The 25,338-nt window shown below is 59.9% G+C and overlaps 1 protein-coding gene across 1 annotated transcript in view; it reads left to right on the top strand.

Annotated features, from left to right (window-relative positions):
- The first annotated feature begins 305 nt into the window (after positions 1-305).
- PTK7 (protein tyrosine kinase 7 (inactive)) overlaps positions 306-25,338 on the top strand; it is a 60,342-nt gene continuing 35,309 nt past the window's right edge. Inside the window, exon 1 of the mRNA XM_089777569.1 lies at positions 306-464. Coding sequence (XP_089633695.1) covers positions 422-464 — 43 coding nt within the window. The 5' untranslated portion in view covers positions 306-421. The remainder of the gene's footprint in view (positions 465-25,338) is intronic.

The following is a 25,338-nucleotide window of genomic DNA, read 5'->3' as shown; positions in this document are numbered from 1 at the left end:
AGTCAGATGCTAGGGGCGGGGCTGTGAGGCCGGTTGCTAAGAGAGGGGCTGGAGGGGATGTCGGTTGCTAAGGGGTGTGGCCAGCAGTGCCAGTTGCTAGGGGAGGGGTCTGAGCGGGGTCTGTAGCTATGGGTTGCGGTTGGGGCGGGGCCAGTCGCTAAGGGGCGGGGCCGGGACGGCCCGGACACAGTTGCTAGGTGACGGCCGCGCGGCGGCGAAGGGGAGGGTGCGCGCGCCAGAGCGGGGGGGGGGGGTCGTGGCGCCTTTCCGCGGTCAGAGGTCGCGGTGCTGGTCAGGGCGGTTTCCGGTGCGGACCCCCCCCACACCGGAAGCCCCTCCCTGCCGAGTGGGGTGGGGCGGGGCTGGCGCCGGGGCGGCGCGCGGCGGCATGGAGTGAGCGCGGCGGGCGCCCAGCGGTGCGATGGAGGCGGCGCGGGGGGTCTGGGGGCTCCTGCTGCTGCTCGGTGAGTGCGGGGCGGGGGGTCCCGGGGGGAGGGGTCTGGAGCGGGGGGGTCTGGAGCAGGCGCTGGGGGTCCCGGGGGGAGGGGTCTGGAGCGGGGGGGGCTGGAGCAGGCGCTGGGGGTCCCGGGGGGAGGGGTCTGGAGCGGGGGGGGCTGGAGCAGGCGCTGGGGGTTCCGGGGGGAGGGGTCTGGAGCGGGGGCTTCGGGGGGGCTGGAGCAGGCGCTGGGGGTCCCGGGGGGAGGGGTCTGGAGCGGGGGGGGCTGGAGCAGGCGCTGGGGGTTCCGGGGGGAGGGGTCTGGAGCGGGGGCTTCGGGGGGGCTGGAGCAGGCGCTGGGGGTCCCGGGGGGGAGGGGTCTGGAGCGGGGGGGCTGGAGCAGGCGCTGGGGGTTCCGGGGGGAGGGGTCTGGAGCGGGGGCTTCGGGGGGGCTGGAGCAGGCGCTGGGGGTCCCGGGGGGGAGGGGTCTGGAGCGGGGGGGCTGGAGCAGGCGCTGGGGGTCCCGGGGGGGAGGGGTCTGGAGCGGGGGGGCTGGAGCAGGCGCTGGGGATCCCGGGGGGAGGGGGCTGGAGCGGGGGCCGCGGGGGGGCTGGAGCAGGCGCTGGGGGGCCGAGGTCTGGGGGGTCCCCGTGCCCTGCAGCGCCGCCCCATCCGTGGGGCGGGTCCGGGAGCGGCCGGGTCACGCTGCCCCCCGGGGTGCTCGGGGGCCAGTCTCGAGGGGCACGGGAAGCCCGGCCCGGAGCGCGCGGAGAGCTGGGACCGGCCGCCAGGCGCTTGCTCTGGGCTGCGGGCTCCAGCCGCCTCCCCTCGGGGCATGGCCCGGGCTGCAGCCCCTGCCGCCGGTGCGCCCTCCGGGCCCCGCGCTGCTCCGCCCTCTCCGGCCCGCTTCCAGACGGGGGCTGCTGGGGGGGGGGGGGGGAGGAAGCCGCAGGGGCTGCAGAGCGGCCAGAGCCGGCGCACCCAGAGGGTACGTCTAGACCACAAGTCTCTTTCGGAAGATGGTCTAGAGCCACGCAACTTTCGAGAAAACGGATCGCGTTTTCGAAAGAGCACCCAGACAATCGGCACCCTCTCTTTCCAGAGAGCCCTGTTTGGAGAGAGAGCTCTTCGCAAAACGGCGTTCTTCCTCGTCAAATGAGGTTTACCGCTGTTGAAAAAACCACAGCTTCTTTCCATTTAATTTCGAGAGAACGCAGCAGCAGTCCAGATGCAGGGGAAGTTTTTTAGGAAAAAGGGCCACTTTTTTTGAAAACCCCTGTAGTCTAGTCTTACCCAGAACCAGCCCCAGTAGCACTTCGCCAGAGACGCAAGGAAGCCTAGATTCCCCCTGTGCAGAAGCCGGTGATTTATCCACTTTGCCAGTGTGTAACAATGTGAATGAAAGATGCTTTGGATCTTGCAGTTTGAAACTTTGTCCCAAGCTAGCAGGAGGTGGGCTGAGCTGGACTGTTCTTAGCATTTAAATGTGTATTGTGGTCCTGCACCTCTCCAGGCCTGAGGTTTATCCCCTCCGATCCGTACCCCAGCAGAGGTGACATCTTACACCTCCTTGAGCTTCTGCGCAGTATGGTCACCCCTAAGCAGCACGGGGTGCTCCCTGGAGCAGGGGCTGTGCAGAGCTCAGGGCAACTCCTTGTGGCTTTGTGCCTAGGAGGGCTGTGTTGGACTGGGGTGGGCCCTGGATATTCCTGGGTCCTGTTGCTGTATCCCCATAGGGAGCAGCGTGGCGATGTGGCTGTGTAGGAAGTATCTTCCAGCCCTGCGTTTTCTAATAGGCTTGGTTTGCCTTCCCTAGGACGGGGACCCTAGCTCAGCACTTTGTGGTTTTTCACCATTCACGTTTTGGGATGGAAACGCTAATATTCTAGAAGGGCTTGAGGAGCACAGGGCAGCAGTGACTGCCAGCACATTGAATTCCACACTGGTGAAACCTTTTGCTAGTGAGCTTCTTTATAACCACAACCATAGTTTAGAAGACTGTTGGGGGGGGGGGGGGGGTGAATCTAAGCATGCGTCTGGAAATACTTATTTATAAAACATGTGGGGTTCCTGGCAGAGAATTTCCAGACTCTTCAGTGATTACTTATTTGAATGACTCAGACAGCAATTGTTTTGCTTTAATATCTACAACATTCTAATGTGTGAGTTAAGGGGTCAGATGATTGAAACACACCGTGACGTGCATTAGAGAGAGTGAATGTAGTTTGGAGGGATGGAGTCCAACACCAATGATAAAATGTACTAGTTCTCACATTTTGACAGATGATCACCGGAAACAATTAGTTCAATTCACTCTAGGGATGTGAGCGACTAGTCGACTATCCGATAAGCCAGTGGACAAGCTAGACGACTAGTCGGTGTCGTCCTCTTCCCTCCCCCCCATCAGAAATCAGTGCTTCAAAGCGACAGCCTACTGGAGCTTGGGCCTAGACTCCCCTGTTGACCCTAAGCAGCAGGGCCAGCTGAGGACTGCCTCTGGCCCTGTGCTCCCTGCAGCGCTTTCTCCTTTGAAGGGCTGTTGCTACACTTCAAAGACAGAGGTGCCTTTATCGACTAATCAAATAGTTGATGCAAATTGCATCAACTATTTAATTAGCCAAATAATCCAAATTTTACATTCCTAATTCGCTATAGATAATATTTCCTTGTGCATTAAATCCATACACTTTTTTTATTTGTACTCAGTACATTAAGGTAGTTTTAATAACAAACCAATTTTAAAATACTGTTTTGTGTATTTTTAATTGCATTCTAGTTTCCTTGCTAAATCTAGGTTAACACATCATAAATAAAAGATTAATCATCTTGTCGATAATGTCATTCTCCATTTTCTACAATAATAACAATGTAAAAAGTAAGAGTCCGAATAAATTACATAATGTTTATAGATTTAGTGTACCGGTTTGGTCATCAAAATACCAAATTTAAAGTAAAGGCTGTAGCATGTGAACATGTTTTAATAATTACACTAACCAATGAGAGACTTAGCTTTCTTTAGGAAAATCACTTCAAGTGAAAATATAGAATAAGATTGAAATTAATTATTTCAATGAAGGTTTCCTGCTTGCTGATTTAAAACAGTGATTTACATCATTTTGATTTAAATAAATCTACTCTGGAGAACAAACCCAACATTTTTTTTTTCCTAGTCACTTAAAATCCAAAACAGCCCTTGCAAGGTTAATTTCTTGTTGCATCGTATCAGCTGCATGGAATCCATCTATGCTATGAAGATGTCCTTCATAAAAGGCACTATAGAAGAAATGCTTATAATCCATTGATTAGTTCCTGGTGACCTCAGTTCTCTGAAAGAAAAGATTTTGCTGTGTTGTAGCTCTCTGTGTATGTTCTGAACAGGTTGTTTATCAATATGTGGAGAGTTGGCAACATTAAGAATAGGACAAACCAAAGTAACCAAATTTGTGTAAACGTTTTGTTTGCTTAGTCCTTCTTTGATTACATTTGCTTCTCACTCAGCCAAGAATCTTGGGTCTCAAGATAAGGAGGTGACATTATTAAAGGAGAACTAGTTACTCTTTATAGCCACTTAAATAACTTAATAAGTTACTCTTAGACAATACATTTAATAGAAAATAAAAGTTTCTGTAATTTTAAGTGACGGTTGCTATCAAACACAGAAGCCAAGCATATAAAGCCAAGAAATGACTAGTTAGGAATTTATATGATCCTTGCCGAGATGATGCATTCTCATCCATACAAAGAACTTTCATCACAGCCCAACCGGAACTGTAGCCTATGGATTGCCAAACTTTGTAGATGTTTTTGTGATTTTCTTTCAAGGAATAGTCCTAAATGTGAACTATTAGTAACTAATCTTTATCAATCAGCATTTGAATGTTTTGTAAAGTATTTACAATTGTGTTTTGGGAATAATTTTGATTGCCATTTTAATGGTAAGATGAAAGCCAATAGTGATTAGTAAAATTACTTGTATACTAGAATATTTACCTGGTTTTGCTCAGGTCCTTAATTCAATGTTTGTTTCTCTTCACTTAATCGTTGCTCTGGGGATGAGGGGTTCAGTATGCAGGCTTTCCCTGGGGAAAAGGGGGCTACCTCTCACCCCAGCAGCTTAGGGCTAGGTGAGAAGCATCTCCTTATGGCCACTGCAGCAGACAGAGCTAGAAGAGAGGTGCATGTCCCCCAACTCCTGGTTTGTCTGCCCCCCTGCATTCCCCTGCCAGAGTGAGAAATGCAGCAAACTTGGCGCTTTCCCCTTGCTCCCTGATGAAGGGGAACAGCCACCAGTGTTTCTGTGCGAATGGAGATGGGGGAGCTGCAGCGCCCCTGCCTTCCCTAAAGGTAGCGGGAGAGGTGGCTAAGAAGGAGCTGCGTACCAAATGTGGTGATCCTAGCTCCCGTTTTGGAGGAGTTCTTGGAAGGACAGACAGACGGGCTCATGCAGACAGACCTACGGATAGATAGTAGATTTGCGCTTTCCAATGAGGCTTTGGCAGAGTTAATCAAAAGAGTCCATTAAGGAAATTAAGTAGTCCCAGGGTGAAGGCAAAGTTCTGTCCCATTAGAAAGTGGCTGAGAGAAACCGGAGGAATGATTGGCCAGCTTTCTCGGTAGTCAAAGGTTGCCAGAGTGGTACGCCGAAAGCCTGAGAGGCAATAACAAGGTGCAATTTAAAAATATTAATTACTTAAACCCCCCAGTGTTAAACCAGCGCGGCAGCTGCAGTGAGCCTGTGAAAGCCCAGGGATAAGGCTGCCTTCTAGCCTTGGCGTGGCCCTCTGGTGCATGTGCATTATGAGTCTGGCTGTAATTCCGGGATGGCAGATTGTTTTTCCATGAGCCGGCCTGTGCTCAGGGCCTGAAGCAGGGCTTTGCTTTGTGCAGTGAATGAGGCTTTGCCGGCGGGAGCTGGGCTCCGTTGGTTGCAGCATTTGGAAGGTATGCGGAGAAAGAGTCAGGGAGGGGCAGGAAGAGAGCAGATGGCCTCTTGGTGCAGGGAAGTTGAGTGCTGCTCTAGTTTCTGCCTGGGCCGCAGAGTGCGTGCATGACACCAGGCAAGCCCCAGCCCGGGACTTCCACAGCTGGCCACCAAGTGTGCCTCAGGGTATCCATCTTGAGCCATCCCGGGGCTGCTGGGCAGGAGCGCTGCACTGCCGCCTGAGAGCAACAAGAGCTGTACTCTGAGCAAGGTGCTGCAAAACACTCCTGGGAAATCCGTGCCCAGGTGTGTCTGCGCCTCCGGCCCCCACCTGTCCCCAAGGGGCTTGTGAAGATCCGCGCGGTCGAGCAGTGCAGCGATAAACCCCCTCGGGAGGTTAATCTGTGCCAGCAGGGCTTGAATCCCGTGTGACCGTCTCTGCAGACGGTCTCGCCGTACAGACGCTAGTCCTCGCCTGATGTGCGCAAGGCAGTGGATGTGGGCAGCCCTCGTTCTGGCCCTGCCGAACTGTGGCCTGCAGGACGTTGCAGACTCAGTGGATTCATGCTTTTTGTCTGGACCACCCCGTCTTTTAAAAACCCCTTTAACGAAGGAAACAAATGTAGACTCTGCAAGAGGACTGCGTTCCTATGGAGGCTGCTATCCAGTTCCATACGGTAATTGACGTATAATCCCTCCTGCTTCCCAGGCTAGGCTAGCCGCTCAGTGAGGGGGGCTCAGAAGAGATCTCCTCCGTGCACAGGTTATTCCCCGAGTTACCCAGGGAAAGGGCGTTTTTGTACCTTCCTCTAAAGCGGGAGGCCTGCGCCCGTAGGGGGCTGCAAGCAGGCTCCAGGGGCATTGCTGAGCAGTTCCAGCATTCCACACGCTGCTGCCCATGGCATGCTGCTGAGCCCTGGGCGTGAAGCGGTGGAGCCTCACGGGGCCCTGTGCGGTGGGCCCCAGGCAGCTGCCATGCTTGGTATCCCTCAACACTGGCCCTGTGTCACGCAGCAAACCCACCGTGGGGTAGGGGTCCATGCCTGGGGTGCCCCAGAGACACAGGCTGGACCCTGCGCTGACCTGGCAGGGCCTTCTTTCCAAATGAGCTGGCACTTCAGAGCTGAGGAACACTCCATTGTGTAACAATGGGAGCAGCTAGACGGGGCGGAGACAGGAGCCTCCAGCCCGAGGGATAATACGCTGTAACCACCGATGCTTTTAAATGCTTCATAGGAAAAGTTGAGTAACCACCTCCCCTTGCTGGTTTTAAACCTCCCTTTGGAGGCTGCTATTTACGTTCCTCTAGTGCATAGATAATGCAGGAAGGGGCTGCATTAAGTCGCTGAGCAGTCCAAGTGCTCTGCTGTTTCTTAAAATAGCCTGGAGTGGCCGGGCAGGCCTGCAGCAGAGGAACTGCTACACCAGGGCAGTGCAGGAAGAGCCAGCTGGTGCCATTAGCTAGACTTCGGTGCCGCAGTTGGGCCCTGTGGGTGGAATACCAGAGGCTTGTGAACAAGCTAGCTGTTCCGTTGTAGAACCAGCCCTTCTCCGGCAGGGTCTTGTGCCAAGCTCAGGCCGGAGAACCGTGCCTGCTTGGCACTCTGAGTGGGGCTCCCTTTGTGGTCTCGCAAAGTAGGGACGTGTCTTCGATTTGATCAGTAAAGCACCCGCCAGGATGCTGCCTCTCGTCAGAAGGGCACCGTGAAACCGTCTGGCACAGTTACGCACTGAAGCACTCCTCCTGAAGCGCGCACAGATCGGTATTCCACGTTAGCAGGAGGAATTGGACACAGGGTGTGTGGTAATCAGGTGCCTAAGTCACTGGTTAGCCAGCACTCCCTGTGCTGTCCCCAGGCGGCGTGCTTTGCAGAGAGCTCTGCACGGGATGAGTAAAAGCTCATTCATGCCCAGGGCCTCAGATAGCAGTCTCCCTCTTGCCGTAGGGTTGGGTTGGTTATAGGATGCAAGGTGCACGTTTCTAGTGCAGGACTATTAATGGAGTGGTAAGAGTGCGCCGGTAAACCCAGACACTGGAAAGACGGCAGTGATGCCAGCACCACCGTGGCCCGTAAGACCTGCTGGGTGTGTGCTGTGAAACACGTCTGGAAAGAAGAACTTCCAGGTTGAACTTCTCTAGTCCGGCACCCCCGGGACCTCACTGACGCTGAACCAGAGGGTTTGCTAGACCATGGGAGGTCAATATTGTCTAGCAGCATGACCCACTCTTCCACGGCTTGCTGGGCTCAGAGCGGGCATCGAGGGGTAAATTAGAGCTAAATAACAGCATGGAACATGGAGAGCCAGGGCGGTGGCTGTAAACAGACTCCATGGGACTGTGGGCCACCCCATGACAGTAGACGTCAGGCTAACTAATATCGCGCTGGGCCACGGCCGTTACCCGCCAGAGAGGTTCAACCTGCACTTACATGGTTAACAGGCAACCTAGTAATAGAGGTTGGAGCGGTGCACAAGTTAGTGTTGCTGTGGGGACCTGGCTCCTTTGCGACTTTACTGCACGGTTAGCGTTACGTTACCTCTGGGGGTTGGAATTGAATTACGTGTTTTCATTTGCCTTTTAAAGGCCAGAGGGGACTGTGGTGACTCTGGTGGTCCGCTCCAACCTGGGAAATGCAGGCCGCAGAATTTCACCGAGCGATTCCCACGGCAGGCCCGGGGCCTGTAGCATAGGCTGAGCTAGAGGTTGCTCGGGTTTCAGGCAGGGGTGAGAGTGTAGACAAGGCCACGCTCCCCATCCTTCAGGTCGGCCCAGGACCAGCTCTGCCTCGGGCCCTGCGTAGGCCGAGGAGGGAGTATGAAGAGGCCTCGAAGGGGAGGCGCTTCATGAAGCTCTGCTGTGAGATGAGTGCGGGGAGGGTCAGACTAGTCACTTCCCCCCCTTGCCTCTGTCAGAAAGAGGCAGCAAGTGGCGGGGAGCGGTGTTTCAGAGGGGCAGCGCCTGGGCTCCACACGGCGCTGCCACTTTGAAACGCCACATGGAGCCTGACGCTGGGTTCCCCGCGGCATTTCAAAGCAGCAGTGTGGCATGGAGGCTGGGGTCAGTGGGCGAATTCCAGGCTCCCCGCGACACTGCCACTTTGAAACACCTTGGGGCACACGGGGCCAGCAGGGGGCTGCCCCACTGGCCCTGTGCTCCCTGCCGGGCTTTAGCCTTTGAAGTGTAGCGGCAGCCCTAGGGCTCTTGCTGCGTTTCAAAGGTGGAGGCGCCCTATCGACTAATTGAATAGTCAATGCAAATTGCACCGGCTATTCGATTAGTCAGTTACTTGAAATTGAACATCCCTAGGCCCGACTCTTTGATTAGCCCTCAGCCTGCTGAATGGCAGCACAGACAGGGGCAGCTGGCGCCCATCCAGCCATGCCCTGACAGCCTGGACGTAGCGAGGGGAAGACTTGCTCATTGCTCCGCGATCACCTCCTGCCGTGCTGAGAGCGGCTCCCCCAGCGTTCCAGAGGCTTTCAGACCCCAGGGGAGCGTGTGCCCAGCTTCCTCCCGCACGTGTGGCTCAGCAAGGCGGCGCCAGCGTGGCCGTGGAAAGCTGTCCGGCCTTCCTGCTGGGAAGGGTTGAGAGAGCCTTGCGGCTTCTCCGAAGAGCCAGGCTCCCCGCTGCGCACCGCCGGGCGCTCGCCCTGGGGTGGGGGTTGGTGGCAGAGGGGCCCATCCCGCGTGCACGGTCTCTGCACTCAGCCCTGGGGTGCGACACGCTGCTTGCCAGAGAGCAGAGAGCTGTTCCCGGTGAGGGGAGAGGACTGTGGGTAACCGTGGCTAGGGATGGTCGCCCAGATGCATGTGGGTGCATAGGACTGGAAGAACTTTCCAGCGCTAAGCGGGGGGGTGAGCACTGCCCCAGGTACCACAGAGGCTGTGATTGGGGGCTTTTCAGACCAGGCTGGACCACAGCTGCCAGGGGATGGTCTAGGGTTACTTGGTCCCTCCTCCACACTGGGCCTGGTCGAGATGCTGTCCGGAGACCCCTTCCGGCCCCCCTCTGCTGGGTGAGGGGCCCTGCTACCTTGTTTTTACAGGGGTGTGCAGCAGCGTTTGTCTGCTCTCGTCAGTTACGGGGAGGTTAGGCCGAGCAGGTGAGATGTGGGTTTGGGCTGGAGGGCTTTTATGCTGTGGCTTCTTCCCAGATTCACTTTGCGGCGCATCTGGCAACTTTTTGCGCCTAGCGGCAGAGGCTCTGGCTGTGCCCCGAGCGGCACGGCGCTCCGCTCGGAGGGGTGGCGGGACGGGTCCCTGAGCGGCAGAAGCTTTTCACGGAAGGGGTGCAGACGACCGCCAGATGCAGCACTCCGCTTCTGGCCCGAGGGCGGGTGCTTGTAACTCCGGCGTTCTCGCCGTGTCAGGCCCTCCCCACCTTCCGGTAATGCTCAGGGCTTGTTCTGTGGGCTTTGGCGGGTGCCGTTCTGTGACCGCCGCAGTGCAGGCTCTGCAGAGCACAGCCTGGACTCGAGCTGGGACCAGAGCCCCTGAACCCATGGGCCGCGGTGTCCCGTCAGGGCAGGGCTGTACCCGCCGTGTGTAACGTCCCCAGCTGCGATGGCTGTGGGACGCTTGCCCAGCCCCCCAGGAGAGCATCTGGCCCTTCCCAGTCAACTGCACTTCAGTCCCCATGATTTATTCAGCACCTCGCTTGGCAGCCCGTCGCTGGAAGCATTTCTGCCGGTATCACGGCTCCGTCTGCCCTTTGCTCGTCCTCTGCCTCTCCTCCCCTCCCGCTTCGTCCTCTTGTCTGCCCCCGGCACCCCCCTTCCATCCCTGGCCACTTGCCTCAGCTCCCTTCCTGTTCTCATCCGCTGGCAGGGCTGGCGCCCTCGCCGTGGGAATTCCTCCTTGGGGGAGCCGGGTGGGGCGCTGGCCCGGAGTGGGGAGACCTGGGTTTGGCTTCCTGCTCTTGGGCGGGGCGCTCAATCGCTGGGCCGTGGGCCCGTCGGAGAGACGGGGAGTGGCACGGCGTGCTCGGGCTTTGGAGGGCAAATGCCGTGAAGGTCCTGCTGGTCCGACGCTGTGGGGGGGGTGTCCCTCCCTCTCTGAGCGGAGGCGGCGCTGATCTGTTGCGCTCGCAATGTGAAGGCTTCCCGTAGAACCCGGAGGCGCAGCGGCTGGCCCCTTGAGCTCCCAGGCTGTAGCCCCGGACATGCCACGGGAGTCTCAGATCTGCGAATCCTCTGGATTGACACTTCACCCCCGAAGCCATTCAGGGAAAACCGGCCCCAGCGAAACATTTCAGGTAGAAACCAAACCCAGGAAGCCACTGAAAGTGAAACTCTGCCCTATAGCGCGTCCCCCTGTGACGAGCTCGGCCCCAGGGCGTTGCGTGGAAGCCAGGGCAGCGCCCCGGGCAGCCGTCTCAAGCGGGCAGCGTGGGGTCAACATTGCAGCCCAGATGTTCCTACTTAGGCTGGGACCTCCTTGGGGTCCAGCCCCAGCCTAACCCTCTGCCCTGCCGTGGGGAGCCCCTTAGCGTGAGCCCAAGGCCGTTGACCTGGGCTCTTAGCCTGTCTGCCTGGGGGTGCCTTTTCTGGGGCTCCCAGTCCGATCTCAGGCCTGGTGCGCCATGTGGGGGTGGCAAGGAAGGACAAGGGCCCCCCCACGACCGTCGCACAGTCACTCAGGTCAGACGGGGCTCCAGTATGAAATAGGACCCAGATTACGAGTCCTCAAGTGCCTTGTTTGAGGCTGGCATCGGGGAGGTGCCCTGCACCCAGGACCCCCCGAGCCAGCTTGGCCTTCTACTGGGGGGTCCTGGTCTGGCCTCCTGCTGCCCGGGCTTTGCGTGTCTGCCGCATGGCTTGTCTCGTGGCGAAAGCCCCATGGGCCGAGCGCGGGGGGGCACTGGCCGGCTGCCTGCCTTTCCGCCGTGGGCGACGCCTGGCTCCTCTGCTCCGGGGCCTGCTCCTGCCCCTCGAGGAGGAAATGCATCAATAGCCAGCATCCCGCCCGGTTCGCGCTGGGGCTCCAGGTGTGGGGGAGCAGCGCTGCCTGTCCGAGGGGCGCTGGGCAGCCTTGCTCGGCACGGGCGTGGGCGCTGCTAGCGGACTGGAACTAACGTCCCCCGGGAGGCAGCGTGCACAGAATGCTGCTTTTGTTGCACTAATTAGCACCAGAGTCGCTGCCTGGCTCGCAGCATCCTGGGAACGGGGTTTGCGTGCTACAGACCAGACAGCTCTGCCTGGGAGTGCTCCGGGCGCCGAGGGGTCAGGCCCGCGGCCCAGCCGGCATCCTGTCTGCCACCGATGGCCAATGCCCGATGCTTTGCAGGGAACGATCCAAACGGAGCTATGGGGTGAGCCCTCCCTTGTCGCCCAGCCTGTCAGCCAGGGGCTGGGGTCACCCCGAGCACACCTCCTGGCCGGCAAGGTCGGTCGGGGGCTATCCTCCATGCCGCATGGAATTGGTTTTTGAAGCCAGTTACCCGTTCGGCTCTCCAGCGTCAGTTCGACCAGCTGAAGGAGTACTTCCTGCTGCTGGTTTTAAACCCGTTGCCTCTTAATTTGCACCCCCCCAGGTTCGTGTGTTGGGTGAAAGTCGGTAACCCTTTCCATTGACTTTCTCCGAACTAGCTGTGGTTGTGTCGAGTCCATCTCTTCCCAGCTGTCCAGTCTGTCTCGCTAACCTCGCTCTGTTGCCCTTCTGAGTACCTTTCTCAGTTCTCATGTCTGTCGGAGGACTGGTGGCTAGAACTGCAGGCAGTACTCCGGGTCTGGGCACGGGCGCGCCATGGTTTTACTGGTCTGTGATCCGTCCCTTTCCTAGTGGTCCTAGCATTGCTCGCCTGTACCGAACAGGCGTTTTCAGAGAGCTAGCCGTGTTGACGCCAAGATCTTCCTTCAGTGGTAACAGCTAATGGAGAGCCTCTTGTTTTGTGTGGGGAGTTGGGGCTGTGCTTGCCAGTGTGCTCTACTTGGCATTTTTTGGTTGTCCCGTTATCCGGTGCTGTCAGATCCCTTGTAACTTTTCATAGTCTGCTACCTGGAATAACTCAGTATGGTCGGCAAACTGTTACCCCCTTTGCTGGACCATTTAATGCTATGTTGAACAGCACTGGTCCCTGTACGGAGCCCTGGGGAACCCTTCCAGTTACCTTCCTCCCATCTGATTGTCTCTCCTTTCCTTATAACCCGTTACTGGTCCCCGAGAGACCCTTCCCCCACGGCAGCTCACTTTGTTGAAGAGCTCTTGGTGAGGGACTTAGTATGCAGGTTGAACCTCTGGGGTACGGGACTCTGGGGATCGTGCGTGAGCTGCCTGGCCGTTGTCGTTCTCCACCCAGGCCTAGGGCTGTGGGGAAGTGGCCAGGGAATCAGGCAGTGGGGCTTGGAGGTGATGCAGCGCATGGCAGCTGTTGAGTAGATTTCTGGTCTGGGACCATTTCCCCCTTAGCCACGCCCCTCAGTGGGGCTACAGGATGGGCTGCAACTGGCCACTGAGGCAGGCGGCTGGACAAAGAACTGCCAGCCTCTCTGAGGGGGGTAGAACTGAGCGGGCCACAGCCGGAGTGCTGGGTCCAGAAGAGGACACTGTTCCTCATGACCCACGTGATGGCGACGACACACCGCTAGATGAAGGCACGCTGGTGAGTGAATTCCCAGGCTGGCCAGCAGGGGGTGCCATAGCGGTGAGCACCGCCCACTTTAATTTGTCATGTGTGGAATACATTTTGTTGCGTGCACTAAGGCATGTACAGCTGTGCACCACCCATACAAATACAGGCTGCTGGTTGTGGGCGCTCTGCTAATCAGCTGGGCAGCACTAGGCTCTCTCTTGCAGGGAAGCCTGGTGCTGAGTGATGCCCCTGTTAGAGCACGGCGAGCAGCATGAGCTAGTTCAAGTCTCCAGCTGCCTCCTGTATCAGGTGCTTTTGATGATCCAGAAAACGTGTCAAAATGTCAGGCGGCTCCTCACGGACGCTCTGCTGGGGTCCTGACCCAGGCGCGGACGCGTGGGCAGAAGCTTTTCGGAAGGCCTCTCCTCCCTGTTGCTGGCCCCCATAGCTGGGCAATAACACAGCCATGTGACCGCCCAGCCGGATCTGGCGGCCGGTGGTGCATGAAACACGCAAGTTTTCCCAGCATGCACCATGTCATAGGGCTGGCACGGCCACATTTCCGATGGAGGCAGGGAGCCTGGCCTAGGGTTGGTCTGACTCAGGCCTCCGTTCTGCCGTGTAGATGCTAGAGCCCTGCTGCTGGGGTTAGAACATTCTTAACCCCGGGTTAAGAGCCAGTGTGGATGCCGGAGACCTGGGTTCTCACCCCGGGCCAGCTGACTCGAGCGCCCCGACGTTGCCGTGTAAACGTATCCTTTGTGCCTGCCTCATCCCCGTCCCTTCAGTGGGGCCGTGACCAGCGCCTGGCCGCCCACAGGGCTGAGTGGCTTCCGAGGTTCCGGGGCCCAAGGGGTCCCTCCTGGGGCTCTAGTGTGACCTGCCGAACATGGCTTGAGTACAGTTCAGCTTTAGAAACGGCTGAGCTAGATTTACAGCTTCCACCCTGGTCTGTCCGGGCCCCTTCCTAGAGGAGTTTTCCCAGCGCACCCTGCCCGGCTGGCCGTAGCGTGATGCCCCCGCACTGCCGGTGCTTCCTGGCTGGGCTGCGTGCTGAGCGGCGCTCTCCATTAAGCCTGAGGGCAGGAGCGGAGAGCCATTAAACTGGCGACACTCGGGTCTGCGGGTACGTCTGGGCGGGCCCCAGAAATCCTGGCACAGCCACGCGCTCGCGTCTCTGGGGCGGTAGGAGAAAGTTCAGTGGCCTGGCCAGGCATGTCCGACGGCTCCTTTCCGTACCCGAGCTGAAAGGCAGCAAGATGTCTGACAGACATGTAGCGCTGGAGCCGTCCATGGATTTTTTTTTTTTCCTCGTCCGCTTACGATTCATTTGCTGCTTGAATCCCCGAGATCAAAGCAGGACTCCTCCAGGTACATGTGGCCATGAGCAAACACCCAGCTCTATAGCTCCAGCCGTGAATAAACACTCCTGCCTGGCCAAGCGTTTGAAGCCGCGCTCTGGGCGCTGGAATGGGAACGTTTCATGTGAGTGGGCTTGGGCGCTAGGTATGCAGAGACGCCACACAGGCGCGCAGTTAGCAGCAGGCCGGCCGGGTCACAAACGGGCTCTTTGTGGATACCGAATCGGCCGCGTGGATTTGTCGAGGAATCCCACGGCAGTTTTGGATGGGGTGGCTGGGCTGTTTGAACCTTCCTCTCGTCCCAGAACCGCCGCAAGTGCTAAGGCCAGGCCTCCCCTTGGGCCTCCTGACCCGCTCTAGGGCCTTGCCAACGAGCCTCGGGGGCTCCTGTCAGTGCCTTGTGGCAGGCAGCCCCCCCCCCCGGTGGGTGGCTGCTGCAGCTCCCAGCCTGTCCCGTATGGTCGCTCTGCGCTGGGAGGGCGGAGGGCTGGCGTGTCGGGGGAGGAGCAGACGCATTGCCCTGCACGTTTCAAAGGGACTCGTTTGGAAACCGCCTTTGGAGTTGTGCAGCGGGTCTGGCTGGCCAGGGCACCGCTCTGTGCAAATAGCACGTCTGCACAGCTCGTCCCGTGCCGTGTGCCATAGGGGACTGGCTGGGAGAACGGGCCGGGAAGCATCGGCTGCGGCGTTTCGGGGGCTCTGGGCTGGAAATACGCAAGGCCGGTTCTTATGGTGGGGGAGCAGGAGGTGCAAAGGGGGGACGGGCTGGGTGGGAGTGGCGGGGAGGAGGTAGAACCCTGCAGAGCCCTCGGCCTGTTACTTCGTAGCGTGGGCCACCCAGACGGGCAGCCCAGAGTGTGTGGCAGCATGGAGCTGGCAAGGCTGGCTGCCGGTCCGCCTCCGCAAGGGGCCCGGGGAGGAAGGCACAAGGACCCTCGAGTCCTCCACTGGGGAAGTATCCAGGGCCTGCATCTGGGGGGGGGGGGGGCTGGCAGCCCGTTGGAAGAGCAGCCCAAGGGAGCGGGGGCCAAGCCTCCTTGTCTGGAAAGAGATCAGGCTGCAGAGGGGAGCCCAGGTCTCCATGTGTCTGGAAAGCGATGAAGCTGCGGGGGGGGGGGGGGGGGGGGGGGCAGTGCAGCCTGAGGGGGGACAGCGATCAGGCTGCAGGGGGGAGGTGGCAGTGCAGCCTGGGGGGGGGGGGACGACAGTGATCAGGCTGCAGGGGGGAGGTGGCAGTGCAGCCCGGGGGGGGGGGGACGACAGCGATCAGGCTGCAGGGGGGAGGTGGCAGTGCAGCCCGGGGGACGGGGACGGGGACGACAGCGATCAGGCTGCAGGGGGGAGGTGGCAGTGCAGCCCGGGGGCGGGGGGAGCTAGGGATCAGGATGGGGGGAGGGGTAAAGCCAGTTTTATGTCTCCTGCCTGAGACTGGTACTTGGGGCTTGTCTGCGCTACACAGCTGGGTCGATTGAAGGTGCCCTGCAGCCACCACGGGGATTAAATCAGCTGCTGAGGCCATGCTGCCCTGCTTCGGTCATGGGGGCGTGGCCTCCCCAGGGGCACTTGCACCCACTGCAGTGGGGCTTTGTGGGGCGCTGGCGGGCTGCTGGGCCGGGGCTCGCAGCTGGAGCACGGGGCGCTGGAGGGCCGCTGGAGGGCCGCTGGGCCGGGACTCGCAGCTGGAGCACGGGGCGCTGGCGGGCCGCTGGGCCGGGGCTGGCAGCTGGAGCACGGGGCGCTGGCGGGCTGCTGGGCTGGCAGCTGGAGCACGGGGCGCTGGCGGGCCGCTGGGCCAGGGCTGGCAGCTGGAGCACGGGGCACTGGCGGGCTGCTGGGCCGGGGCTGGCAGCTGGAGCACGGGGCGCTGGCGGGCCGCTGGGCCGGGGCTGGCAGCTGGAGCACGGGGCGCTGGCGGGCCGCTGGGCCGGGGCTGGCAGCTGGAGCACGGGGCGCTGGCGGGCCGCTGGGCCGGGGCTGGCAGCTGGAGCACGGGACGCTGGCGGGCCGCTGGGCCGGGGCTGGCAGCTGGAGCACGGGGCGCTGGCGGGCCGCTGGGCCGGGGCTGGCAGCTGGAGCTCCCCGACCCCGAGGCTGACAACCCTCAGCCAGGACTAAATGGGGACAGGACAGCAGCCGTGACACTGAGGAGATGGTCAGTTGAGCCCTGCCTGCGGCTCGGGGTGGGGCTGCCAGGCTCGGGGCAGGGCGCGGGCTCCATGCGCAGCTGGCAGCAGCCGGCGATGCGAGTCGCCGTGAGTAGCCTGCACGGCCCGGGGGTGCCGCCAGCGGAGGTGCAGTTTCTCCGTTGCTGCTGTGGGCGACTACCCGGCAGGAGCAACGTTGCAGAGTAGACGCTTCTGCCGACCTCACCGTCGCCGAGCCCGGGCCTTGGAGTGCAGCGGCTCTGACCCCAGCCCAGCCGGGCCTTCCAGGCCCACTTCAGTGGGTCTCCAGCCTGCAGAGCTGGGACGGCCCCGGGGGCTGGCGAAGGAGACGAGGGGGCCGTGGTCTCTTGCGGATACCGCTGGGCAGTGTCTCTGGCTGGCGCGCGCAGGAGGCACTGGCCGGCCAGGCCGGAAGCGTTGCTGGAACCCCCGGAATGTGACTGTCAGGCTGGTTGCAAACGTCCAACAGCTGTTTGGCTCTTCATCCGTCGAGCGGCTTTGTCTGCTGGGGCCCAGCTGTGCTGCACACTGGCGCGCTGGTGCTCTTAGGAACGGCTTGACGAGGCTTCTCCGGGTTCCCCCGCTTAGCCGAGTTGACGGCTGCGTGCTTTGGCTTGAGGGGCAGACTCTGCCTTGCGTTGCGATGCCCACAGCCTGGCACTGAGCACGGCCAGCCGCTTCTGCAGCCTGACGCATCCTCCCTTCCCTGTGCATCCTGCTTTCCGGGGGCAGCGGGCCGCCCATTGGGAAGCCACGTCGTTGCCTGGACTTGAGGCTCTCGGTAGCGCTCACACCCGCCCTGGTGCAGCGCAGGGGTGAGGTGGGCGTCGGTAGCTCCTCGGAGCCAGCCTCTGAGTGCCTCTGGATTTGCACCGCTAGCGCCCCTCCCACCCGGGCAGGAGTGGAGCAGCCCTGCGGCTGTGTGGCTGGAGCGTGGAGGGGTTTTCCATGGCTGGGCGTGTCCTGAGCAACGCGCGTCCTGGTGGTGTGCGGCTGCGTGCGCACGTGTCAGCCGACGGTCAGGGCAGTGTGTGTGTGTGTATGTTTCCGAGAAAAGGTTTAACGTCCATGCCTTTACTGCTAGGACCTGGGTCCCATCGCAGAGGGTGGCCAGCAGGCCAACAGACGCCCCGTTATATAGGAAGAGCTTATTACACCTTAGATTTTAGCTGCTAGAACACAGGGGTTCCTTCGCAGAGGGCAGCCTTGGGGAAAGGCTGAAAGGTGCCCCAGAGGATTGTGCCACCTGGGTGTGACACAGATCCAAACGCCCAAGCTCTCCCTATATCTGTCCCTTTATGACCGGCTGAAGTTCTTTTAAATTGTGCTTGGTTCTGTTACAGCAACTGAAGGAGTCAGGTTAAAGCTTAAACAGTTACTATTTTATTCTTACAGGGTAAACTTAGTTGTTAAATGCTACTGCTGTGTTACAGATAATACAGACACTACAAAGGACAGGACAGAAATTACACTAATAAGTCACTTACAGGTACCATGAAACCCTTTGGTTCTCTGAGCTCTTATTAAATGCATGCAAAATAGACACATAGCAGGTACATATTCTCACCCCTGCGTTCCAGACTTGGCGTGGCCAGCGTCTTTCTCTCAATCCCTCGGGAAGAAGTAGGGCGAGGTTGGGCGTCCCACAGACCTCGGGAGACAATCAATACCTGCCAGCAGGTATAGATGATTGGAGCTCAAATGGGGTGGGCTGCTGAACCTCTTTTTATACCCCTTGGGTCACGTAGGCTTCTTCCTGGGCTCAAGTGGCCAATTAGGAAAAATGGCTTTGAACACCAAGTTTCCCACGAAGGGTGCAAAGCATAATTCACACCTGGGAAAATGCAGACAATGGGCACCTCTGGTATGTGATGGGCGAAGATTCCTCTCCTGGGACAGTGCAGGCGTGTCAATTACTGGTACTAGCCATCAGGGCGACGGGAGGCCCCGGGTCGTCAGCTGGCCCATTTACTGTCTGGTTTCTGTTTATGGTAGAGTCAGGGACAGGCAGCACACCTGCGTTCCCAGGGCATCAAAGGCTGACTGCCTTTCTCTTGCTCTCTGGGGGGGGGGGGAACCAAGATGGGGTTTGTGTCTGGCTACAGCACGGCGCTGTGTTGGCGGGGGGCTCCCTAGGGTGGGGGGCGGGGCATTAGCCATGTCGGTGAGAGCTCCAGCGCCTACGCAGATGCCCTGAGGCAGCACAGCTGCATTGCACCGCTAGCCTAGGCAGGCTCCGGCGCCCCTTCCCCACTGCAAAGCAGAGATAACCAAGCCGCCTGGGGAAGGACACGCCGATGGGGATGCAGGCTCGCTGGGCAGGGCTGGGCTAGCTACATTGCTGGGCGGGGGAGTTTTTCACCCCCCAGAGAGGTGGGTTGGTCCGAGCTGTAGACCAAGCCCTGGGCTTCATACAGGCTTTCTGGAGGCAGAGAACTGCTCATGCGCCTCTCTGAAGTCCTCCAGGGGGACAGGTCAGTAACAGGCCCCTTGCTCACTAGCGTAACCACACCAGCTGTGAGAGGCACTCCGGCGCTGCAAAGGGGGGGGGTGGGCTAAGTAGCCCCGGCACAAGCCTTCCTTCCCCGTGTCCTGCACGATGCACCTGCTCCGAGAGCCACTCTCCGGGGGTGTGGGGTCCTCGCGCCCTTCCCTGGCAGCATCCCGTTCGGCCCCTCGACTCCTGGCTGTCGGCATGGCGGGAGGAGGGTTCCCCGGCTCCTGGCGTGCGGACGCCGCTGAGCCTGGCTGGGATTCGGGGATTTAACGCAGCGTCTGCTGGTGGCGTGGCTGCTTCTCGGCCGTGCGTCCCAGCCCTTGCAGCGGGGGCTCGCTGTGCGCCGACACGCAGCTGGCTCGAAGCCCCGGCGCCCTGCTCCCAGCAGCTGGGCAGAGCGTAGAACACAAGCGCCCTTTGTTCGAGGGCCTGGGTTTGAGCTGGCAGTCGGTGCCGCATGCATATGCTTTCCCCTGCGCGCTGGCGGCTCCCGCCCCACGCTTCCCCGGCGGGTGCCAGCCTTTTCCTTGGCCCACCGTGGAAATGGTTCCCCCCGGTTCATGTCCACACCCGCCGCCTCCCCGAGCCGTGTTGGGAGTGGGCTCCCAGCCCCTGCCCAGAGCGGGCACTTGTGGGCGGGGAGCTTTCCACGGCAGCGGGTCTAGGCGGGCAGGGCTTGCTCTTCGTGGGCCTGTGTTGCAGCCTGGTCCACCCTGTTCCTCCAGATAGGGCCGTGGGTTCCAGTCCCCAGACGGTCGGTCGGTGGATTCTTCCAGGCTTTCGATCCCACTTCTCCGAGGCTTCTCGCCTCTGTGCTGTGTCTGCCTGGCCCTGGCCTGTTAGATTTGCAAGCAGGTTCCCGCAAGGCTCGTTAAAAAGCTCCGTCTGCACGCGTGGCTCCCCCCCGCCACGTGGCTCCCCACGCTGTCTAGACTGGCTCTCGTGAAGCCAGTGTGGGTGGGGGCCGGATGGGAGCGGAGAAGCCCTTGCTGGAGAAGCCAGGGTCTCCAAAGGCGGGACTGGGGACGGTGTAACTGGGATTCCCTTCAGGCATGTGAAATCCTGTTTAATTAGTTCACTTGTTAAATTAGGCGGGAGGGAAGGTGTTGCAGCCTGCTGGGCTGGAGTCGCCTCCGTGCCAGCTTGTGGGCTGGGAGCTGGCAGGCTCCCACTGGGTGGAAGTGGGCACGGGGTAGGGAAGTCCCCAGCTGACCCCGGCTCCGCGCGGCATTTCAAATGGGCAGCGTAGCATGGAGCCCGGGGACTCGGAGCGCCCCGCTGACCCTGGGCTCCATGGCTTTGAGATGCACGAGCGCCCCTCGCTGGGGACTTGGGTGCGTTTAACCCCCCCCCCCTCCCCCGCGTGCAGCCTGGAGTCAGTAGGACTTCCCGGTGCCCCAGGCTGCGTGCGGCGTTCCCAAGGCGGAACACGGACGTGCCTGTCGACTAGTCGATGGACGTTAACCGCGACTCGTCAGTTAACCGCCGTTTAACATCCCTGGTGCCGGTGGCAGGGGAGGGGGAGCGGTGGGGGCGCCTGCCTTGGGCAAGTGAGCGGTGCCTGGCGGCGTCGCTGGCCTCCAAAGGGCTGGCGGGCAGATATTGGGTGCCTGGGGCGTGTGGCACGTGGGCCGGGGGAGTTACGCTTCCCCAGGGCTGCACAGCGAAGGGGGGGGGGGGGCTGTAAGGCAGGTGATGTGCCAGCTGGAGCAGGGCTCATGCCGTCACCCTGGGCACCCTCGTCAGGGACCAAGATCCCCTCGTGCTGGGGGCTGCCCCCACTCAGCCCTGCCCCAGAGACTTCGTTTCCAGGGGCTCCACGCAGTGGGACGGCAGCAGCACCCCGGCGATGTGAGGAGACACCAGGTAGGGGAGTGCCCCCTGGACGCTGCACGCTGACCCCATCGCCTGCTGCTGTCCAGCGCCCCTGGTGGCGAGTGACTTGTACCGCCCTCCCTGTGGCCCGCCCCGTCCTGAGCTAGTTGCAATGGCTCAGTTGGGTTGTGAGTACAACCCGCTGGTCGTTGGCCACCGCGCTGTGCTTAATCCCGCCCTCCTTTGCTGGTCAACCTGTCCCAAAGAGAAACCCAGGCGCCAGCAGGTGACGCGGAGGGGACTCGGCCTGTCATCTGCAGAGCAGTGACGGCTCCAAGGTGAGTGCAGGCCCGTTCGTGACTGTCCCTGGCCTTTCAGGCTGTAATCTGCGGCGCCTTCGTCCTCGCTGTGGAGAGCGGCTATGGCAAAGCTAACCTGAGAGTCACGTGCCCTGTTAAAGATCAGCAGCAGCCAGCCCTCTTGTGGCGGGTGTCACTCAGCCTGACGAGGACAAAGAAAAGCTTTGACTTCAAAATAAGCCGCCGCTGTCCAAGACGTCACCGTTAAAAGCCAATCAGAAAATCTGCCTGGCCGGTGACTTCCTTGCTTTCCACACTGAGCGTTGTAGCTCCCTGGGTGTCGGGGTGGGAGGGGGAGGGGTTGCTCTTAAGGGACGTGCACACTACAAACCCTTGTCCTGGGCTGTTCCCACGTGCCACGCATGGGGTCAGAACTGAGCTAGTGCAGAGCGAGCCCCGGGGTGTGCGTTGGCACTGACGTCGTGCTCAGCCCTCTGGCCGGGGGTGCCTGCCACGGGCCTGGGGGCAGCTGCGTTCCTGTTTCAGTGGCCGAGAGCGGAGAAGAGCGGGCACCGCCAAGGCACCCTATTGATTTTCTGAGTCCGCTGCCTTCCGGCCTCATGAAACATTCATGTGAGTGGGGTGGAGGGCGCCAAACGGCTGACTGCAGTGAGCAGGGGCCAGCTACTCAATAGGAAAAATGTTTCCCCGGCAGCTAAGGAATGGGGCTGAGCAGGCAGGCCAAGGAAAATAGATGTTTCTGATCAGCTGCTTTTCCTTCACTCGCGCTCCTGCTTTTCCAGGGCCTGACCCGGGGCCCTGGTGACACAGGCTTGTTACCAGGCACGGGGCAGTTGTGCGGACCCCGGTTCCTGGAGGGGGTTGATGACGAGAGAGATGGGAGTGCTAGGGGGCGGGGCAGGGAACAACTCCTCATGGGGTGCCCATGTTTAACTTCGCACATGCCGGCTGCAGAGCCCCGGTCCTGCCTGGGGGGCTGAGGAGCCATCTCTGGGGCAGGCAGGAGCACAGCGTAGCCAGCTGCTCAGTCTTCGTGTTCCTTCTAAACCGACTCAGGAAGGGTCTGCGCCGTAGTCCCACTTGTGTGCTCCGTGGGGCCCAGCTCTGCCTTCCTAAGCCCTCCGTGTCTGGTTCTTTGCTGCTGCCGTCGGCCATCTGAGTGCGGCTGCCCCCCAAGTCCAGTGCTGGGGCCAGCGCGGATCCCTGGGCAAACCTCTCCCTTGCCTAAGCGTGGGGCATTGCCGGGCGCTGCCTGCGCTGTGCCGGGGTTCGCTCTGGCTCGCAGCCTGTGCTGCACCGGAGACATCCCTGGCCGGGCGTTCCTCTTGCTTCTTTGGACCCACCGTCTCCCAAAATGCAGGGAGGCCCGGCACGCTCGGCGTGGGCTTTCCCTGTAGGGGAGGGCAGCCCCAAAGGAGGAAGAAATGGGGCCAGACCTCTATGTTCCCAGCGCCTACTCCTCTCCCAGCCGCTCCGGGGCAGGCCCTCGGCTGGGGCCCCTGGCCCTGGGGCTGTGGACCTGACACTGGACGCCTGGGATTCGAGGGTCCCGGACACGGAGTTTGAGGCTTCAGCCCACACTGACTGTTGTGCTGCCGCTAGCTCCCATAGGAGCTTCTTCATGCTCTTGCGCCCCAGGGGGATTACGTGCCGGCTCTCAGGACACGGCCCGTCTTGCATAGTGGGGGCTCTGGGGAGAACAGAAAGAGCTCTCCTGCCTCTCGCCCATCTCCTCTGCTCCCCAGAGCAGACCGCTTGTTCCCCGTGCTCTGCTGGGATCCAGGCACAGCTGTGGGGACCCTCCCATCCCGCCAAGGGCCCCGTAACCCAGGCTGCTGGCCCCCTGGTCTGTAGAAGAGAAGTGTGTTGGGGGGGTGGTGGCACGTTGGGGTTCCCCCGCCTCCTGCACCCTTGTTTGGGATTTGGAACGGGTCCCATATGAGGAGAGGTTAAAGCGACCGGGACTTTTCAGTTTAGAAAAGAGGAGACTGAGGGGGGATATGATAGAGGTCTATAAAATCATGAGTGGTGTGGAGAGGGCCGATAAGGAAAAGTTATTTATTAGTTCCCTAAATAGAAGAACTAGAGGACACCAAATGAAATTAATGGGGAGCAGGTTTAAAACTAATAAAAGGAAGTTCTTCTTCACGCAGCGTGTAGTCAACCTGTGGAACTCCTTGCCAGAGGAGGCGGTGAAGGCTAGGACTATAACAGAGTTTAAAGAGAAGCTAGATAATTTCATGGAGGTTAGGTCCATAAAAGGCTATTAGCCAGGGGATAAAATGGTGTCCTTGGCCTCTGTTTGTCAGAGGCTGGAGAGAGATGGCAGGAGACAAATCGCTCGATCATTGTCTTCGGTCCACCCCCTCTGGGGCACCTGGTGCTGGCCACTGTTGGCAGACAGGATACTGGGCTAGATGGACCTTTGGTCTGACCCAGTACGGCCGTTCTTATGTTCTTATGTCGTGGCACGAGCAGACTCCCCCAGCCAGTAGCACAGAGGGTGTTCATTGCTTCTCCAGGATACAGCCCAGCACAGATGGAATCTGGTTCCAGGGCAGGCCTAGGATGCCTCAGCCCCCCTTGAGATGGGGGAGCCTGGGCCCCTAAATCCCAGCCCGTTGCCTAGGCTGCTTCCTCCATGATACCATCCAGAAACTAAAACTCTCTTCCAGCCCTGCCCCCCAGCCAGGTGCTGGTCTCCGCCCTCCTCCCTTTGTCTCCCCCTGGGAGGCTGACCCTGGGCGTCTGGGTTAATCCACATTTGGGAGAGTCAGTGAGAATCTCCCATCCCAGCGCAGGGGGACCCGGGTCACAGAGCAGACAGCCCCCCCCTGCACTACAGGGGTGATGTCAGCCGATGGGAGACCACTGCCCGTTCCAGCGTTGCGCCCAGGTGACCAGGAGCGTCGGTTCTGGACCCTGCAGCTGTCCAGGACAAGGCCCCGGGAGGTAGCACGCAAGAGGGATCTTTTATGCCTGGTGTTGAGGGCTTGTTAGCGCCTGCGAGGGGCTCTGGCTGTCACCAGCCATGCCAGCAAGGACACAGCCTCCACCAGGCGACAGGAAGGGAGCAGGTCCCCTGTTGTACCCTGCATCCCTGCTGGTTCTCTGGGGTCGGCTGTATCTGGACAAATCGAGGGCTGGAGAGCTTCTCTCTGGGTCCGCCAGACGGTTCCGGTGGCAGACAGTTCTTCAGCAAATCAGGCATTGGGGCAAGCTCCTGAGACCCAACCCACAGCCTCCCTGGGCAATTGATTCCAGTGTTTAACCACCCTGAGTCCAACCTAAACCTCCCTTGCTGCAGTTTAAGCCCCTTGCTTCTTGTCCTGACCTCAGAGGCCAAGGAGAACAAGTTTTCTCCCTCCTCCTCGTGACACCCTTTTAGATACCTGAACACTGCTCTCATGTCCCCTTAGTCTTCTCTTTTCTAAACTAAACAAGCCCAGTTCTTTCAGTCTTCCCTCATCGCTCATGTTCTCTCGACCTTTCATCATTCTGGTTGCTCTTCTCTGGACCTTCTCCAGTTTCTCCACATCTTTCTTGAAATGCGGTGCCCAGAACTGGACACAACACTCCAGCTGAGGCCCAGCGCAGAGTAGAGCGGAAGAACGACTCCTCGTGTCTTGCTCACAGCACTCTTGTTAATGCAGCCCAGATTCACGTTTGCTTTTTTGCAAGTGTCCCGCTATTGACTCCTATTTAGCTTGTGGTGCACTCTGACCCCAGATCTCTTTTTGCAGTGCTCCTTCCTAGACAGTCGCTGTCCAAACGCAGCGCGCGCCTGCCTGCCACTCCCGCTTGCGGCTTGGTGGCGGCGCTAGAGCTGGTCCCTTCTCCAGAGGGCGGGGCCGCGGGGAGCCGGTGCTGGGGACGGAAGTGCTGGCTTTTCGGGGGCGCTGGTTCAGTGTGACGCTCGCGCTCAGCAGGGCTTCGCTCTCTCTTCCCGGGGCTCTGGGCTGCCGGGCTGCACTGCCCGAAAGTGCCCTGCCGGCACCCCCTGCGGTGGCGCTAATGGGCCCATGCAGCTTTCGAAGTGCAGGCATATTTAGCGCTGCTCCCCCGTTGATTAAATATTGCATGAGCCCAGGAAATACGAGCTCTGATCGCTAATTGCGAGGCTTTTAATATCGACCGACGTGTCTAAAATAAACCCCGGACAGCTCTGACTTGGCGTGTGCCAGCTCTCCCCCGTCGCCGCGAGCCAGAGCTTAGGAGAGGCCGTCGGCGCTCTGCCTGGCGCTGCAAGCCC

This window comes from Pelodiscus sinensis, chromosome 3, assembly GCF_052426305.1.
Source record: "Pelodiscus sinensis isolate ZL-2025 chromosome 3, ASM5242630v1, whole genome shotgun sequence".
Lineage (NCBI taxonomy): Eukaryota > Metazoa > Chordata > Testudines > Trionychidae > Pelodiscus > Pelodiscus sinensis.
The sequence above is the reverse complement of the archived record's forward strand: the minus strand, read 5'-3'. Positions and strand labels throughout refer to the sequence as shown.